Source organism: Aotus nancymaae, unplaced genomic scaffold, assembly GCF_030222135.1.
Source record: "Aotus nancymaae isolate 86718 unplaced genomic scaffold, 86718_ANA_hifiasm-v0.15.2.pri h1tg000006l, whole genome shotgun sequence".
Classification (NCBI taxonomy): domain Eukaryota; kingdom Metazoa; phylum Chordata; class Mammalia; order Primates; family Aotidae; genus Aotus; species Aotus nancymaae.
Window position 1 is genome coordinate 97,765,069 of NW_026988417.1, and position 20,047 is coordinate 97,785,115.

Sequence of the window (20,047 nt, forward strand, 5' to 3'; positions counted from 1 at the left end):
GGTCTCACCTAGTATGACCAGAGCCAGTTCTAGCACAGAGCCTGACTTTCAACCCTGTGCTTGCCATACACTCATGCAACAGTGTTCTTAGTAAAAGCTGTTTCATGAAGCTGAAATCAAACAAGCTCAAGATAAAAGATACAGACAAGCATATTTGCAAGAGAACATGTTTATTTACATCACTATTTCCTTTTTACAATGCCTTTACTTTTTAAATTAAAAAATTTTCCAGGAAATCAGATAGTTTTAAATTATTAAGATATTTTAACAATTTTCACCCTATGGTTTTTATTTACATGAGTTTTCAAGACTTTTAAATAGTTCTTTTGAAAATGCACAACATAACCAAAAGGTCTTACTCAGACCCTGAATCTTTGCCAAAAACTTTCGTCTAGGAAATTATGTTTATAATCAAATCCTTGCAGTTTGGATCTTTTCAGATGGGGATTTTATTGATACCTCTAAAATATAAACCTGCTTCATTAATGATCCGTATTTTGGCTGCAAGCTGAACTTATCTGATACTTTCTGATAGTAAGCAAAGATATTTTTGATACCTTAATTAAACTGCTTTGATTAAAACTTTGATGAAGTTTTCCATATCAGTCACACAACTCCCTATGTTGTTGTGTATGTATTCTGAGTACACACTGAATTTATGGAGATGGATTTACTTCCGGTCTGCCCAACTCTGAAGGACACACATAGGGGACTCAGAACTTTACAGCACAGGGATTGGTGAATCTACCAATCCTTTCAAGTTGTATTGATAGATTTCAAATATTTATTAGAGAAACTATAAGACAAGATAGATTTTCCTAATATTTTTGAAGTATAAGTTCCTTTGAATAGTTGGTATAACATCCATTAAAAAATAGAAAAGATTGACTTTTTACCATGATGACAGCTACAGTTCACAATGAAACACCTGTATAGCTCTGCCCAGCACCTCTGTGAACAGCCAAGGGCCCGTCTTGAACATCACGCAGCAGCAATAGAGGTATCATCCATGAGTCGACCCTGAGGCTTTAAAGTGGGGAAAACAAGGTGGGTTTACCAAGTTATAATATAATAACAAAAGCTCTAGTAACTGAAAGGATTTTGAAATTTCTGAACCTGTTTTACAAAAACAAAATAAACGAGTGTTAAGCATCAAAATACAAATGGTGATCCTCCTCCTTTCACCCCACCTTCTTCCTTCCTTCACTTGTACCTGGGGATGGTCACCACACAGGTTGGGGGCTGCCCTCTGCAGCCATCACCAGCTAACTCTGCACCTCCACCCACCGCATCCTCTTCCATCAGCACTTCTCTCTCAAGCCTGTGTTCCAGCAGCTACTGCCAGGCCATTTCCCACTGATGGCATGTGGAATAGAACCTTATCATTTTTTTTTTTTTTTTTGAGACGGAGTCTCACTCTGTTGCCCAGGCTGGAGTGCAGTGGCATGATCTTGGCTCACTGCAACCTCCTCCCCTTAGGTTCAAGTGATTCTCCTGTCTCAACCTCCCAAGTAGCTGGGATTACAGGTGACTGCCACCATACCTGGCTAATTTTTCTACTTTTAGTAGAGATAGGGTTTCACCATCTTGGCCAGGCTGGTCTTGAACTCCTGATCTCGTGATCCACCCGCCTCGCCTTCCCAAAGTGCTGAAATTACAGGCGTGAGCCACCACACCTGACCTGTTTATCATTCCTGCTTAAATGATAGTTTTATACTCTCCCTCTTGCTCAGGACCCTCCTATGTCTCAAGCTTTAAGCAGGCCCGGAGCCTGAGCTGACAGTAAGTTCCTTTTGGGGACTCAAGGTTTCCCAATCTCCTGTTTGAGAAGAAGAGGTCTGCAGTGAACTCCAACACATACTGCGAGGATAAAAGCAGCAGATAAAAACAAAGACTACACCATCTCTAAGATCACTGACTGAAATAATTTAAAACATCGCATCAGAAAAGTCAAGACTAAGAGTGAATAAAAAGTATCATAACTGTTTTTAGTGGTAAAATTTCTGGCAGGCTAACATCTCAGAGGGATATCTAGTAGCTAAAATAATAAAATTTATGCAAATAATGTTTTTATTATACAGACATACAATAGCAGACCTTTGTGGGGAAAGCATGAGAAAGATGATCAGGAAATGAAACAGGAGAGTGCTCACAATCAAAAGCCATTTGCTATGCTTTAAACAGAAGGATTCTGAGGGATTCCCAGGCGGTGAAGACAGCACTCCTGCTTTCAGTTTGTTGCTGTTGTGGTTGTTCGATGTATATAGGGGTGTGTGTGTGTGTGTGTGTGTGTGTGTGTCTGATGTATATATGGATGTGTGTGTGTTTGTGTGTGTGTGTCTGATGTATATAGGGGTGTGTGTGTCTGATGTATATAGGGGTGTGTGTGTGTATGTGTCTGATGTATATGGGGGTGTGTGTGTCTGATGTCTATATGGGTGTGTGTTTGTGTGTGTGTGTCTGATGTATATAGGGGTGTGTGTGATGTATATAGGGGTGTGTGTGTCTGATGTATATAGGGGTGTGTGTATGTGTGTCTGATGTATATAGGGGTGTGTGTGTGTGTCTGATGTATATATGGGTGTGTGTGTTTGTGTGTGTGTCTGATGTATATAGGGGTGTGTGTGTGTCTGATGTATATAGGGGTGTGTGTATGTGTGTGTGTCTGATGTATATAGGGGTGTGTGTGTGTCTGATGTATATAGGGGTGTGTGTGTATTTGTGTGTGTCTGATGTATATAAGGGTGTGTGTGTGTGTGTCTGATGTATATAGGGGTGTGTGTGTATTTGTGTGTGTGTGTGTGTACACATACATAAACAGCTAAGTATAGCTTCCAGATATTCAAGGCAGGAATGGAGTAAGTGAAATAGATTCCCAATCTTTTATTCTTGACTACTTTTTTAGTACTCATGGAAGCTGCTCAATTTTAGAAACAAAATCATGGCTCAACCTAGTTAAATCCTGCCAAATGTAGCTTTTAAACAAGCAGGGGCAGAAAATGAGTGCATCATACAATTAGAGAACCAAAGTCTTTTATTCAAAGGAAGAAAAGTATGGATTCAACCTTGCCTAGGATGTCACTGTCTGGTCAGGTAGCCACTAGACACATTTGGCTGTTGAGCACTTGAAGTGTGGCAGCGTAACCAAGTACATTTAATTTAAACTGAAATCTCAATAGTCACATGTGGCTAGGGACTATACTGGACAGCACAGCTCTAAAGTTTAATACAGGTACACTGGGCCTAAAATTTTAGTCAGTGATTGTCCAATAAATGGGAAAGGGGAATCCTCAGCCACTGTCCTTAGTGTGACAAGTAAAAATAAAATGGTAGACATTCATGGTATACAATATGATGTTTTGAAATATGTACACTATACATATGCTGTGAAATGGCTTTTTTTTTTTTTTTTGGACATGGAGTCTCACTGTTGTTGCCCAGGCTGGAGTACAATGGTGCAATCTTTGCTCACTGTAACCTTCGCCTCCTGGGTTCAAGTGATTCTCCTGCCTCAGCCTCCCAAGTAGCTGGGACTACAGGCACCTGCCACCACACCTAGCTAATATTTGTATTTTAAGTAGAGACGGAATTTCCTGTTGGCCAGGCTGGTCTTGAATTCCTGACCTCAGGTGATCCGCCCACCTTGGCCTCCCAAAGTGCTGGGATTACAAGCATGAGCCACCTTGCCCGGCCAAAATTTTTTAATTATAAGTTTTTCCAACTGATAAAAGAGCTGGCTCTGAGGAGTCAACAGTTTTGGCAGCAGTCAAGTTGCTAGAAGGTGGTACCTGTACTCAGAAAAGGGATCTCTGCAGTTAAAAAGGGCATGTTAGTTATGTTAAAACTTATGAATGTTTATTTTCTGGAAACTTTCCTTGTGAATTTAAACACTACCCAGAAGAGGTTTACCTTGAGAGAAAATCAAAAGACTGAATTAGCATTAGTTGGGATTACGTCTAGGTCTTCTGAGCACCACAGACAGAGGAAGAAAAGAGATTAACTGATGGAACCAAAAATCTCTCCTTTTCAATATTAGTTATTCTAGCAACCCCAAGAAGCTATTTCTGTGCAGCTAGAATACGATCAAGTCTACATACATCTAAATGATTCAAACAGTACTTCTAAATTTAAAAATAGCAAACTTCAAAAAGTCAAACAGCTAAAGGGACATTAGAGGCCACTTGTTCCCCTCTGTGCCCCCACCCAGTCATGAGACTTCTCCCCTACAGAGTGACTTCACACATGAGAGTGTAGGATTGCAATGGAAGTGTCATTAGACTGAAGTGACTAGGTGAAAATGTTAAAAAGCCACTGTTTAAACACAAGGAGATCCAAAATTACAAGATTTTTCTTTTACAATTTAAAAGTATGGTGTGGAATAGGAGCTTGGGAGGTTAATGATTTTTATACAGATGGAAAAAATATTGTATAAGTCTGGAAATATAAAAGCTGGCAGAGTATGGAGAATATATTAACAGATAATTTACCAAATCCTGGATTATATAAACAAGGAGTGGTTCTCCCAAACTTGAATAAGACAGACACAAAAAAGGAAGTAGTGAGCAATATAAACTGTCATTCCAAAAGAGAGTACAAACTTAAAAGAGGGCACACAGCAGTGACATACATTCATGTATATGGAGTTACAGAGGGACACCAGAACCACGTGGAAGGATGGCTCTTATTTCAGGTATCAGGGTGGCAGTCAGAGGTGGACTGCTGAGCTAAATGAACCACTCATCCCTCCAATTCGCTTGCTTACACACTGCCCATCCTACGTATTCTTTTATTGCAGGAACCTGGAATTTGTGTAATTTTTAAAAAATGAAAACATTAAACCAGAGTATAGTTTCTGAGAGATGATCACTTTCAGAAGACAGTTAAATCCAGTATTACAGAGTTACAGGGAATCAGGGAAGTCCGAGGATATTTAAAGTTAATTCATTTTGATGACTAGTTACAAACAAATTACAATTTTAAAGTAAACTTCACTAAGCCAAAGGGAAAATATGCGATATAATAAAGATAAATCATTATTTACTTAAGGAAATAAAAATCTTTGAAATTACAGTCTATAAAAACCAACTTTATAGAAATGAATAGCAATACTGCCAAACACATATGATAAAAGTCAAAACTATCACTGTTGGTCTCAAAATACTGTTCAGGGAAGTTCACAAGAAAAAGAAGTCTGTTTGTTTTGAAGAGACTGAATTTAAAAAGCAGAAAATTTCTAAGCTTTACCTTGACAAAAATACTGGTAGGTATAAAACGCCTGAGCAGCTGATTTGTGAAGCTCGGAAATCTAAGCAAGTTGATGCTGAGAGATGGCAGCTGCTGGTATCCAGCCATCAGAGGGTAGAAATTATATAACATCTCCTGCTCTGTGCCAGGTAGGATACGTAATCGAATCTGCAGCATAAAAAGCCATAGAGAAAGATCATCAAATATACATATACACAATATCTATATGTTGCTATCCTCAATTATTTACAAAAGGTTGGATCTCCAAACCCTTTTAGTGAAATATTCGCTCTCTCCTAGTCCATCTTTCAAAATGTAGGGCTAATTAGTATGAGTTTAGAACAAGGCAGACAGGAAATGTATAAAAAACATATGGAGGATTTCTCAGTTTCTACCAAGATCTACAAAGGTAACGTATACCTCCTAAACATGAGAACACTAGACAGGTTAATATTTTCTCTGTCTTAGCCCAGGTAGATTTTAAGTTCACTATATGTTAAGGGATAATTTGTAGAAGAGTGTCTACTTGTAGACATTATGCCAATTTAAGACAAATTAGTTCTAATTTGTTCAGTTGTTTCTGTTTTCTCTTAAGGATTTTTTACCTTTGTGTCACAATAAGTAATTGCAGGATGAAAAAAAATGTTTTGAAAATCTTTAGCAATACTTTTAAAAAGTATACAAACTGGTAACATTTTGGCATCTTTACATTTCCTTTTTTTTTTTTTTTTTCTTCTTATTTCCTACTATTTGTAAGTCAACACCCGGAGAAAATAAAGACACTCAAGAAAAAAAGCTTACTCATTTGTAAATAATACAGTTGGTATATTTAATACTGTATATTATAAATATAAAACAGTACCTGAACATACAACGTGTATCATATAACATTCTATTTTGCATTGAACAACAAACAGCACTCAGAATCTGCAGAGCAGTTGATGAGCCAGGGTAAACACTTCCGGGTGTTAAGCCATGCTTGTTCTCTAATTATGCCTTGTTAATTAGAAAGTCTTTCCTGACTTTGGAGGGGCATCTCTGCTATCCCTCTCACAGTGGAGAACAGGACTCTCACTGAAGCATGGTTTTGCCTGGGTGTTTTGTTTGCTCATTTAAAAACCTGATGAACTTTTCCAACTCTGATTTGACCGCATGAATCAAAAAATCTAGGTAACTTATAGAAACCTTTGCTGTATCTAAACACAGCAAAGGTTCTATGCAAAATCAAAATCTCTATGAAACTGTACTGATAGAAACATGGGCTGTTAATATTAGTACAGTCAGGTCTCCAGGCCTCCCACTGATGCACACACACACACACACTCATCAGTAATAAAGGAGAGATTTAAGTTTTCCAGGAACTAAAACATAATACAGTCCAAGGATCTGTGGACTTTTGTTTTGTAAGAAGAACCCACACGTCTGATCTCAATGATGTGACAAAGGTAACCCACCTTTAGAGAGAGCTGTAAGTAAGGTGCTTAAAAATTCCTTATTACTAAAACAACAGGGACCACAGTCAGCTTTACCCAGTTCATTCATAAAAAGTAAAGGTACAGCTCTCCATTTCCTGGACACACTTTTGTGTCAACATAAGCAACACAAGATATGACCTGTACCTGTTTGAGACCTGAGAACATGAAGGCATCACTGGGCTCCACAGAAATTTCCACATCTTGAACTAAGTCGGTCTTATTCTGTAGGTGATACTTGACAGGCAAGGACTCTCTGACTCGCCCAAATGATGGCAACTCTACAGAGAAAGATGACACATTTCTCTTGGTTTAAAAAATAGCTCACCATTTATGGCTTCGTTTTGTAAATGAATCTCATTCAACGGACATAGTATCATTTAAATGATACTATGTTACAGTGCACTTGCCAGATAAGAAAATTCTTTGATTGGGCAACAGCGATAGGACTATGATAAGACAGGCTAAGGAAATAAATGTTCTTCTAAAAATGACTGGCCTAGACAGGGTCTTGACTAGCAGGAATGGAATTATATTTTAGGGATCATTTTTTAAATCTATAAAAGATTTCCCAAAATATCAATCATGGTTCCTAAACTAGAATAAGCAAAAGCTGTGTTTTAGTGAAGTTATAAGTAAAACTTTCATTCATGCATTTATGGACACACTGTTGTTTGGGTGCGCGCGCACGCGTGTGTGTGTGTGTGTTGGCAGTTCTGCCATTTTATTTTTCTTGGGATACAAAAATATGGAGTGCTTCATGAATGTGAGTGCCATCCTTGCACAGGGCCATGCTAATCTCTGCACCATTCCCATTTCAGCATATATGCTGTTGAAGTGAGCACTATATACAGTTTTTTCAAATTATAGACATTAGGATAACCAAACAGTTAATAAAGGAAAGTTTCTCTTCATGAAGTATTCCAGTAAAGAAAGAATGATGGACAGATGTTATCTGCCTCCTGGTGGGAGCACACACCATTTATGAAGTACTCTTGTCAAAAACTTGACCCCGAATCTGTTATCAAGCCTATAGACAAGTCAATTTACAGGAACAGAGAAACATTTAAAAATGACACCATGCAATCTGCAAAATTCAGCCTATGGGAAACTCTATAGGACAAATGACTTGGTTTCTTCAGCAAGGAAGAGATGGAGGTAGGGAGGAGAAGGACAGAGTGGTAGAGAAAGTGGTATTAGAAGAGGTGATGGAGGGGTTAATGGTGGGAGTTGGGGGAGAGGAGAGAGGGTATGGGAGAGGGAGAGGTGGTCAGCCTACCTGCCTACCTATAGGTAATAGATGGATAGTATGAGACTTATCCATCAATTGCAGTGTACAGACCTCAAAATAAACTGGAAAAACATCCAAAGTTAACTAGGAAATTTTCAACATTGGAATTTGATGACATTAAGACATTACTGCTAATTTTTAAAGTCATAATAATGGTACTATAATTATATTTTTTAAAATAGCCATTTTTTTAAAACAGGCATATGAAAGTATTTATGGCTTGTAATGGTATCAAGGATTTGTTTCAAAATAACAGGGGTAGGAGGAGTGTGTAGAGATAGAGATGAAACAAGACTGGCCATAACTGACTTTTACAAATGTTGAAAACTTTTCATAACAGGATGTTAAAATAACTAAACTCTTAGAAGTTAAAATAACTACTGTTATTGGATCCTTCTCATCAAGTAAAATTTAAATTCTGCTACCTGCATTGACATGGAGAGGGATAGTTTCCACAATCACATGTGGCAGAGTGATGACAGTACTGATGATGGGGATGTTCTCCATGGCTGAAGTCCTGTGACAGAAGAGGTCATCTTTTAAACTCACACTTTCCAAAAGAAGTTAATAAATCAAAAACAGGAAACGTGTACTCACCAACTAATTTCAAAAGAAATATGTTACTTATCCATTTCCCAAAATATTACTATTATTATTATTATTTGAGACAGAGCCTCACTCTGTCACCTAGGCTGGAGTGCAATGGCACAATCTCAGCTCACTGCAACCTCTACCTCCTGGGTTCAAGCAATTCTCCTGCCTCAGCCTCCGAGTAGCTGGGATTACAGGTGCACACCATCACGCTCAGCTAATTTTTGTATTTTTAGCAGAGATGAGCTTTTGCCACGTTGGCCAAGCTGGTCTTGAACTCCTGACCTCAGGTGATCCACCCGTCTTAGCCTCCCAAAGTGCTGGGATTACAGGCATCAGCCATCATGCCCAGCCTCCCAAATTATTATTAGTGGAAGTGGTTTTGTGAAGTTAAGAGCTTTTAAAATTCCACGTCTGAATATTTCCAGTTAACAAATGGTTATGACCCAGGGCTGCTGTGCATTACCAGCGAGGGATAATCATTATGCACACCATTTAATACAGTGTTTTGGTAGCAATACTTTCTCAATTCAGGAACAGTGTAGTGATTTACATTATAACATAAATTCCTTAACTCACTGAGGATGGTTTACAGGTGGGCCCGAGACCAGTTTGAAGAGCACTGTTGTAACTCACTACAATATATAGCAGAAACTGAAGAACTAAAAGTATTTTACTGTCAACAAACGTGGTGGTATTCCCATATTTAGGGAGCCAAAGTAACATTTTGAAACTGATAAGTATTTTCCCTGTGGTACGGTTAAAGGTGGGAACTACAGGGGTGGTGCCAGGGAAATCCCAGTGAGTCTAGGGGCGGAGCAGCTGACATTATGTACAAATTATCAGAGAGCAAAAGCAACAGGCAAAGAATCTAAGCCCTCATCAATAATACATGAATACACCTCTGTCATAATACTGCAGCATGATGGAATAATTCAGCAGGGCCTTAAACATGCTGTTTTGACACCTACAATCAAATAAATAAAACTAAACATCAATATGGTAAATTCAGGAATGGAGAAAAGAAAGACAAGTTTATTTACTTCTTAGTAATATTACATATTTCTCCATTCTTAAAAAGTTTCTGCTTTAGTTCCTAACATGGTAAATATCTGTGCATATAATCCACATAAATAAGCTGTTTAGGGTTCTCAATGAGTTTTCAAAGTGTAAAGGTGTCTTGAGACCAAAACGTCTGAGAACTGTGGGCCTACAGTTATCTTTTATTTTCTGCCTTTGTCAGGCTTAGGGATGGGTGCTCTTCATGAACAAACCCAGGGAATTTTCCTTCTTGCTTTATGCTTTGCATATAACTTATAACATGAAAACAATAAATAATACCATGTAATTATATATGCTAAACATATATTCTTTGAAGATAGTCTCATGAATTTACTCCAGTTACTGGTTTTTTAGGTTAAAAATTTTCCTTTAGTCAATTTTTATAATTCATAATCTTTTTGCGACAGCCATAACATTCAGATCTTTCTACTCGTTACTCTGAGTTGTATAAAACATTCCCTTAAAACTAGTATCTTCTGATTCCTTTTTCATTTTTAAGTAATACATGTTACTCCCTGTTTTAGAATTTTTGAAAGTAATTAAGCCATACCAAGAGGATAACACATGAATATCATGTATCTACTTCCCAGTCTAAGAAAGAAATTACAACGATACAACTGAATCTTCTTGAGAGTCCTTCCTGCTTGTATCTCCCCACCCCAAAGGTAACCACTGTTCTGAATTTGGTATTTATCATTCCCATGTATTTTATACTTTTTCAAATTACGTATGCAGTCCTAAGAAATACGTAGCATGTTTGACATGTTTTTCAATGTTATATTAATGCAATTTATTCATATTCTCATCAGTAGCTTGCTTTGCTCACTTTACCTTAAGATGTTGATACGTGTAGCTCTGGTTCATTCATCTCACTGATATGTAGTATTCCATTGTGCGAATATGTCACAATTTATTCTATTTTCTATTGATGGGCATTTAGTTTTTTTTCCACCCCCCATTTTTTTACTATTACAATCAATGTTACTATGAACTTTTTTTTTTTTGGAATCAGGGTCTCGCTCTGTTGCCCAGGCTAGAGTGCAGTGGCACAATCTCAGCTCACTGCAACCTCCACCTTTCGGGCTCAAGCCATCCTCCCACCTCAGCCTCCTGAGTAGCTGGGACTCCAGGTGTGCATTGCTGGGCCCAGCTAATTTTTGTATTTTTTCAAACTCCTGAGCTCCAGAAATCCTCCCATCTCAGTCTACGAAAGTGCTGGGATTACAAGTGTGAGCCACTGCACCCAGCCATGAACATTCTTATACATACACCCTTTGTGTACAGATTTAGTTTGGCTAAAATTGCAATAGCATATAAGTCACAAATTGTGACAAGCACAAATTCAGGTTTAATTATCTTTTTCAGCTTTGTGTTCATATCCATGTGACTTCTGCTCTTCAGAATGACAGAAACTCTCAAATATTAAGTGACAAAGATGAATAATAAAGATATCAGAATAACAAAGACACTGAAGAAAAGACCAGATTGATATAATTTTTACCTTTTCCAAGAGATAATATAATGGCCGGTTGCTACTCCACCTTCAACATTTCCAAGAGATGGACATCGAAGACAAAAACATTCACTAGCACTCTCTCCAGTCTGTAAGACAACTACAGGGAAGAGTCTTTATACTCTTTATGCAATGGTTTAATCTATGAAAGGTGAGTTTCACATCCAAGTAATATAACAAAGAAAGAATATCTCACCCATTATATATTATTTATAGAGACTCAGAAAGTAGGGCTCAGAGATGTTAAATGACTTTTTCAAGGTCACAAAGCCCACTGCTAATGCATCAATATTCCATTACAATAAAATCCAGCGAGGCATCTATATATCTGTGAGTCAGTCCTATGGAAACTAATGAATGTGAAAAGCTTAGAGACAGAATAAATATCTCATGGTGATTGTTTTTCTTTTTCTAAATTATTTCATGCCTCCAAAGTAAATACTTTGGGGTAGAGAAAAAGAAAATAGAAAACTTCCGCTACCCTTAAAGTACTCAAAATATCATTCCAGAAAATTGTGGCTTTCTCTTAATAAACACATACAGGTTGACCATCCCTAATCTAAAAATCTGAAATCAAAATGCTTCAAAATCTGAAATGTTTTGAGTGCCAACATGACACAAAAAGGTTATTCTACAAGGAAAGGCATCCAGGCGTGGTGGCTCACACCTGTAATCTTACCTGGGGAGGCCAAGGCAGGAGGATTGCTTGAGCTCTAGGAGTTTGAAACTAGCCTGGGAAACAAAAGGAGACCCCGTCCCTTTAAATAATTAAATTAGCCAGGTGTGATGGCATGCACCTGTGATCCCAGCTACTTGGGAGGCTGAGGCAGGAGAACAGCTTGAGTCAGGGAGTCCGAGGCTACAGTGCGCCATCATCCTGCCACTGCACTCCAGCCTGTGTGACAGAGTGAGACCCTGTCTCCAAAATGAAAATAAAAATTTTTAAAAGGCCGGGCACAGTGGCTTATGCCTGTAATCCCAGTACTTTAGGAGGCCGAGATGGGTGTATCACGAAGCCAAGAGATTGAGACCATTCCGACCAACATGGTGAAACCCCATCTGTACTAAAAATACAAAAAATTAGCTGGGCATGGTGGCGCGTGCCTGTAATCCCAGCTACTCGGGAGGCTGAGGCAGGAGAATCGCTTGAACCTGGGAGGTGGAGGTTGAGGGAGCCGAGATTGTGCCACCACACTCCAGCCTGGCAACAGAACAAGGCTCCCTCTCAAAAAAAAAAAAATTTCTTTTTAAAGACAAAATGTTCTTTAAAGCATTTCAGATTTCAGATTTTTAGATTAGGGATGCTCAACCACTAAGTATAATGCAAATATTCCAAAATCTGAAGAATCCGAAATCTGAAACACTTCTGGTACTACTAAGCGTTTCAGGTAAGAGATACTTAGCCTGTATTACTAACAGCACTCATACTGCCTCACTATTGCCTCATGTGGCTATTCACCTCTGTGCAAGAATGCTTTCCTCCTGCCAATTTTATAGTAAATTCCCTGATGACAAGACAAGTGCCCATTCAAACCAAGTCTTCTCCACCTTTCAGTTCTCCAGAGCCTGCAATGTCGCTCCTTTAAATGCAAGCAGGCAACAGTACTTATTGAATGGCAATTTTAGCAATCTGTGAGTGAAACTCTGAAGTACAACAACCGGCCAGGTGTGGTGGCTCACACCTGTAATCCCAGCACTTTGAGAGGCTGAGGTGGGCAGATCACAAGGTCAGAAGTTCGAGACCAGCCTGACCAACATGGAGAAACTCCATCTCTACTAAAAATACAAAACTTAGCTGGGCATGGTGGTGGGCACCTGTAGTCCCAGCTACTCAGGAGGCTGAGGCAGGAGAATCACTTGAACCCAGGAGACACAGGTTGTGGTGAGCAGACATCGCACCACTGCCCTCCAGCCTGGGCAACAGAGTGACAGTCTGTCTCAAAATAATAATAATAATAATGATAAACAAAGTATCTAAACATTAGGTTATTTTTATGGTTTTTTAATGAAGAAGGTTGTGACAGATTAATGGAGGTCTGATTGTGGACCGATAACATTAGTGAAAGGGAAAAATCTGGATCAATCTCTGCTTTAATTAAGTACTTTTAAGTAATGTTAAAGACTTGGAAAATATATTGTAGCCCAGTAATTAAAATATACATCAATTCGAACCTCTAGAGATCGCCTTTTAAAAAACCTGGGCCATTCATATTAAACTCTGCCAAAGTTCTCCTTAACTCTAAGAAGTTAAACAAAATGATCATTACTTTTTATTAACAATTAACACTAGGATAAATTTGTGACAATGAAGTGATACACTGCTGGTTTTGAAGACGGAGGAAGGAGCCAGGCACAGAGGAGAGCAGGTGGCCTCTAGAAGCTGGAGAAGACAAAGAAATAGATTTCCCCTGAGAGCCTCCAGAAGGAACGCAACCAGGATGACACCTTGTTTTTTGGACTTCTAACCTGCGTAACTTTAATATAGTTAAATCTATGTCATTTTAAGCCACTAACTTTGTGGTCATTTGTTACAGCAGCAGTAAGAAACTAGTATACTAGAAGTTCAAGCCAGAGATTATTGCTTAATTTAGTAAACACTTATTAGCTAAGTACTATGATGCTGGCAATATGAAGATGAGTGAGACACAGCTCAGGTTCTAAAGGAACACACAGTCTAGTAAGGGAGCCATATTTACAAATAGTAATTGCAATATAATGGAATAAATGTAACAATGTAAGTATGTGCAAAAAAACATGGGAGTAAAGAAGGAAGAGTACTTAGCTCTGCTTGGGAGGAACAAGAAGTTAAAGTTTACATGAGCCCTGAAGAGCAAGCCAGAGTTCAACAGGTTGAAAGAGATGAAAAGGTTTTAGACAAACGTTCCAAAGATATGTTCAAAAGTACATATTTTTTGATATGTATGGGGGCAATGATGGATGAATGCCCTAAGTTTGTCTTGGTTGAAACCTGGGAGAGTGCAAAGGGCAGTAGAAAGCCTGGGGTAGAGGCAGCTGGGAAGGTCAGCCAGAGCCGGGCCAGGGGAGGTCTCACGGCATTATGAAAAGCAGGCTAGGGAAAAGAATGACTGCCAAGGAAGAAACCAGTTAAGAACCTACTTCTGTAGACCGGGTGAGATCAATGGTAAGATGGCACCGAAAATGGAGATGAAAAGCTGAATTCAAAAAATGTTTAGAAGGTAGCACTTGAGCTCAGGAATGGATGTGGATGTGAAAGAGTGTAGTTTTTCTCTGCCATTTCCAGTTTGGATGAAGGGTACTTACAACGACCCCTCCAACTGGACACGGGAATGCAGGCAGCCTGAGATCGTGTGGCACCTGAAGACTTGTAGAGAAAGAACAAGGGAACCAAATTCAGAATATTGGAAATGACCAACACTGAAAGCAAAGGAATCAGCAAGAATGGACAAATAACCAGCTTTTACTAAGCTGTCAGAAGAGGAGCACTGAGCTAAGAGATTTCATATTCTCTCATATATACGACTTGATTATTTCACATACATCATCCTCTCTGCCTCTAAGAAGTGATGAAATGACCTTTTGAGTTCACAAAAGAGTAAGTGGTAGGGCTGGAATCTGAATCTAGCTCAGTCTGACCCTCAAGCTCATTATTCCCAATTAAAACAGTAAGGAAAAAGGGAAGGAAACAGAAAAACAAAGTAGGACAGAGAAAATGATTTCCAAACACACAAGAGAAAACCAAGTTTCAAGAAGAGATAAAAAAAAACTCATGAAGACATTGTGAAAGCAAAAGATATTATTAGTACTTTTTAAAACCACAGAGGTATTGTCCTGGCTTTGAATCAGTCTTACAAACTGTTTTAGCTGGGAGACTCAGAAAATTTATCTTCTACTTGTCTATATTTGCCGAAGTATCTTTAAGAAATATCTTTTCTAGGGGAGGGATAACATGGGGAGAAATGCCAGATATAGATGATGGGGACTGAGGCAGCAAACCACATTGCCGTGTATGTACCTATGCAACAATCCTGCATGTTCTTTACATGTACCCCAGAACCTAAAATGCAATAAAAAATATATATATATAAAGAAATATCTTTTCTCATTTCAAGTTATGAAAAACAGTAAACATTAAGAGTCAATGACAAAAAAACCTTTAAAAAGTTCAACAATGAAAAAAGAATTCTTTTTGTGAAGTACATTTTCAAAGTACAACTTCCTTAGAGTATGAAAAAATCTGATCTTTAAAAATCAGGTATAGTCAAGCAAATGGTATTATAAATGACACTGATTCCACCTTAATTCCATATGCATTTGCTTTCATGAGTATAGGTCTCAAGTTCCCTCACTTAGTAAAAAGCGAATTAACTCCTCCATTGCCAGCTTACACACACACACACGCATACACACACACACACACACACACACAATTCTCCTGCTTTTTAAGTGGGAATGGACCAACTTCTCACCATTGTCCACCTGGGACTCTAGCTGGTCCACTGTGGTCATGGATGGAGCAAGTTGGAGCTCACTGGAAACAATGGTGAGGGCCCAGGGTGAGGCACTTAAGACGTCCGTCATCAACAGAAAGGGGATGTCAGCATAAACCCTTTCCAGGTGCTCAAACTGTCACAAATGAAGATAAAAGGTCTGTCAGGAATTACTTTAATCCATGTTATCGTTTCAGTCCATTTCTATAACTTAAATGATTTCTAGTATGCCTCACAGGAACATACCTTGGTAGAAACAAATTTAACTGCAACATCAAATGGAAAGACTGTTTCTATTGTTACAGTTTCATCCTGCAAGAAAATTTAAAAAGCACATTCAATGGCTTCTCTAAATCTTTGTATATAAAGTTTTAAAAAAAACACAATCTATCACTGATCAATAAATAATCCCAAATTATACACACTAAGAGAGAAAGGCCTTTCTTTTAGATAATGTTTGTAAAAATCTGTGTAGAGAGAACTGAGTACTATTTTTTTTTTTTTGGAGACAGGGTCTCACTCTGGCAACCAGGATCCAGTAAAGTGGCACCATCACAGATCACTGCAGCCTCGAACATGTGGGCTCAAGTGATCCTCCTGAGTAGCTGGGACTATAGGCGCACACCACCATGCCTGGCTACTGTGTTTTATTTTTTTAGAGATAGGGCCTTGCTATGTTGCTCAGGCTAGTCTTGAACTGCCTCAAATGATCCTTTTGCCTCAGAACCCCAAAGCGCTGGTATTATAGGAGTGAACCACAGCACCCAGCAGAAGTGTTTTCTTATACATTATTTATTTTTGTATCTAACGAAATGGGCAGGGCAGGCATCATCACCATTTTACAGAGGAGGAATCAGATGTTCCACAAAGCTAGGGTCTTCTTTTGTCTAAGCTCTTACTACACCTCAACTCAAAATGACTAATAATAAAGGTAATATTAATGTAATATGACAGACACTGCTATCATCACTATACATGTATTATGTAATGTTCATAATCACACAAGGGAACAAGTGCTATTATGATTGCCACTTTAAGATGAGGTCACATAACTGGAAAGTAACAAAGGCATAAAAGCAGAACTGAAACTGTCATGGAGCCTACACTCTTAACCAACATGCTACATCTCTCTTCTAAGAGTCTGTTAGAAAAACAATGGGGGCTGAGCATGGTGGCTCACACCTGCAATCTCAGCATTTTGGGAGGCTGAGGTGGGCAAACTGCTTGAGCTCAGGAGTTCGAGACCAGCCTGAGAAACATGGCGCAACCCTGTCTCTACCAAAAATACAAAAAATTAGCTGAGCATGGCGGTGCACACCTGTAGTCTCAGTTACTTGGGAGGCTGAGATGGGAGGATTGCTTGAAACCAGGAGGTGAAGGTTGCAATGAGCCAAGATTGCATCACTGCACTCCAGGCTGGGCAACACAGTGAGATCCCATGTCAAAAAAAAACAAAAAAATAGGAAAAAGAAAAAAAATGGGGTTATTTTATCTTTCAAAACAAGTAACACGACCTCTTGGTAAGAAACCTTTAAAAAAGGTCATACTGGTTAAAAGCTCAGGCTGTAATGCCAGGCACAGCTGAATTCTAACCCTGACTTGATACATACTTACTAGCTATGTGACCTTGAACCTAATGATGTGACCTTGGGAAAGTTACACAGAATGCTGGGACCAGAAATGTCTCAGATTTTTGGATTTTGGAATATTTCCATGCTTACTGGTTGAGCATTCCAAATCCAAAATTCTCCTGGAAGCATTTCCTTTGAGTGTCATGCTGGCGCTCAACAAGTTTCAGATTTTGGAACATTCTGGATTTTGAATTTTCAGATTTGGAATGCTCAACTCATGCAGTCTCTTTAAGTCCCAGTTTCATAATCCTCACAGGGTGGTTAGAAACATTAAATGAGATAATACATATAATGTGCTGAAAGTGGTACCCTTATCTCCTAAGTTACCATATAGGACTCTATGCATTACACCAGGCTATGAGAAATTTTCAACAGTACATGACATGCCTTCTGTTTCACTTGGGAAATACTAACAATTTTGAGATGGTTTTCTTTCCCAATGACCTGTAAATAGCCAAGCTGTGCAGTAACAAAACTGCAGCCCAAACTATGCAGTAACAAAACAAATCCCCAAATTGCTAGGCCTTCTCCTCTGCTGGGCTGAGGACCCAATTCCTAAGAGAAAGCTAAAAAAAATTACTGTCAGGACCTAGAAGATACTAAATATCATAATGTTCTATTATATACAGCACAGTAAATCTATTTAAAAACATGGCCTCTTAAAAATCTCTATAAATAGAAAAGAGACCAATAAGGAATACAAAGAGTTAGCAGCTGCCTTCGAGTTGTGAACTGTAACTGTGATCGTTCCTATTTTCACTTTTATGTGCACTTATCAAAAACAATTTTTACAAGTATTTTTTTAATAACTGAAAAAGTTTTTTCAAAGGGAGAACCTCCTATATATAAGTCAACTTACAGATTTTATCTTATGTGTGATTTGCTTGAGATCTCAAACCTATTGGTCCTCTATATGAAAAGCCATACAGATCAAGTGTGGTGGCTCACGCCTGTAATCCTAGCACTTTGGGAGCAGAGGCAGGCAGATCACCTGAGGTTGGGAGTTCAAGAACAGCCTGACCAATGTGGAGAAACCCTGTCTCTACTAAAAAAACAAAAAATTAGCCGGGCGTAGTGGCACAAGCCTGTAATCCCAGCTACTCGGGAGGCTGAGGCAGGAGAATCGCATCAACCCAGGAGGCGGAGGTTGCAGTGAGCCGATATCACACCATCGCATTCCAGCCTGGGCAACAAGAGCAAAACTCCATCTCAAAAAAAAAAAGAAAGAAAACCCATATAAGCCAAGTTTCTATTTAATGTTTGAGTAGTGAATGCCAGCCTAAACAAATCTCAATATAAGTAATTTTTTTAAAAGTTTAATTAAAATTTATAATAGACTATAAGCATGTAAGCTGCTTATTTTATAAGTAAACTAACATAACACAAAATGGGAACACTCCACATATGATGCTTCATACAGTAGTTATAAAAAAAATACCTTGTGACACTTGCAAACAATTTCTTTTTCTTCAACAGCTGTATTGATCAGGTAAGAAACATATACAAGAAACATTCTTGAACCCACTGTTCCACAGCGAACATACAACATTTTTTCCAGCTATAACAAAATTAATGTTGTGATTTAATTAATATTACAGATATTGCCTCTTGATATATATTCTTGGATAATGTTCCCACCTTCTAGAGTTTACTATACCAACTGGCTAAATTCTTTATAACTTTTAGAGAATATTACAACGTAACTGATCAAAGCTCCCACTGTAGAAGAGTACTCTGATTATCTGGACACAGCTTAAGAGTGGAATCATTACTACTGCATCTCTTAGAAATTATTATTCTCAACTTCCACAAAATTTTTATATCTTGCTTGGAAGCAGAAGTTAACTGAGAATTTACCACATTAAGTTACAAACAAGTTATTTTATTAGCCAACTAATTCATATTAAGTATGTCTTCTAAATTCCCCTGTAGAAAAACTGCTTAAGACATTTTATACATTTAAGTATGTAAAATGTGTATGAAACGTTCATTAATTAAATCACTTTTCAGTCCTAGAATTTGCTGTTAAAATGCTCTGAACTGTTTAAAACTCACTATATATTTAAAACTACAAACTAATTGATTTCTTCTCCAATCCCAGTTGACCAAGTTTACCTGTTCCCCTGGATGTAAGTCTCCAACAGGAATGTCAGTGAGTAAAGCCGGGTAGGATTCATCACACAGTTCTGTCCCATGAAGAGTCACATGAGTTTTCTGAGTTAAATTGGCATCTTGTCCTAAAAGAGTTAATATTGATTGGTTCTTCAAAACAAAGAACTCAAACACTCTCCTAATAATCAATACTGTGTGAAGAGCACTATGTCATACTAGGACTTTTTTAAACAAAAGTCCTACAGTTGACATCACTGATGCTTATTTTATGTTGGATTAATACTGATCAAACTTTCAAAAAAGAATGCTTACCTGGTTTTAAGCCAGCAGTGAGCTTCACATCTCTGATTTGGGTCTTTTCATGAGATTGAACAGTCACAACCAAACAATACATTTCATTAGTCAGGGCAGGGGGCTCGTGTCGCAAATGTACAGAAATGTTTGGAACTCTGGAAATGATCCTTTGAAAAGAAACCTTAGCTAAGTAACTGATTTTAAAAAAAAAGAGCAAATAAATTATTTAAATAAAGTATTTAAAAGAAATAAGAGGCTGGGTGCGATGGCTCACACCCGTAATCTCAGCACTTTGGGAGGCCAAGGCAGGAGGATCATTTGAGCCCAGGAGTTTGAAACAAGCCTGGGAGGCATAGTAAGACCCCGAT

At 38.3% G+C, this 20,047-nt stretch overlaps 1 protein-coding gene and 1 non-coding gene across 5 annotated transcripts in view; both read right to left on the minus strand.

Moving 5' to 3' along the window:
* Positions 1-273: 273 nt before the first annotated feature.
* TRAPPC11 (trafficking protein particle complex subunit 11) overlaps positions 274-20,047 on the minus strand; it is a 52,374-nt gene continuing 32,600 nt past the window's right edge. For 3 of the 4 annotated variants that reach the window (XM_064369896.1, XM_012472565.3, XM_012472563.3), the window contains 10 exons: positions 19,698-19,846; positions 19,389-19,510; positions 18,712-18,831; positions 15,889-15,954; positions 15,622-15,778; positions 11,162-11,273; positions 8,433-8,524; positions 6,864-6,997; positions 5,245-5,412; positions 274-1,026 (listed from right to left, as the gene is read on the minus strand). In XM_064369896.1, coding sequence (XP_064225966.1) covers positions 982-1,026; positions 5,245-5,412; positions 6,864-6,997; positions 8,433-8,524; positions 11,162-11,273; positions 15,622-15,778; positions 15,889-15,954; positions 18,712-18,831; positions 19,389-19,510; positions 19,698-19,846 — 1,165 coding nt within the window. In that variant the 3' untranslated portion in view covers positions 274-981. The remainder of the gene's footprint in view (positions 1,027-5,244; positions 5,413-6,863; positions 6,998-8,432; positions 8,525-11,161; positions 11,274-15,621; positions 15,779-15,888; positions 15,955-18,711; positions 18,832-19,388; positions 19,511-19,697; positions 19,847-20,047) is intronic. The other variant, XM_012472566.3, reaches the window with a different exon arrangement.
* On the minus strand, positions 7,459-7,561 carry LOC135272065 (U6 spliceosomal RNA). Its single transcript, XR_010340178.1, has one exon. It is a non-coding gene; the product is annotated as a U6 spliceosomal RNA (small nuclear RNA).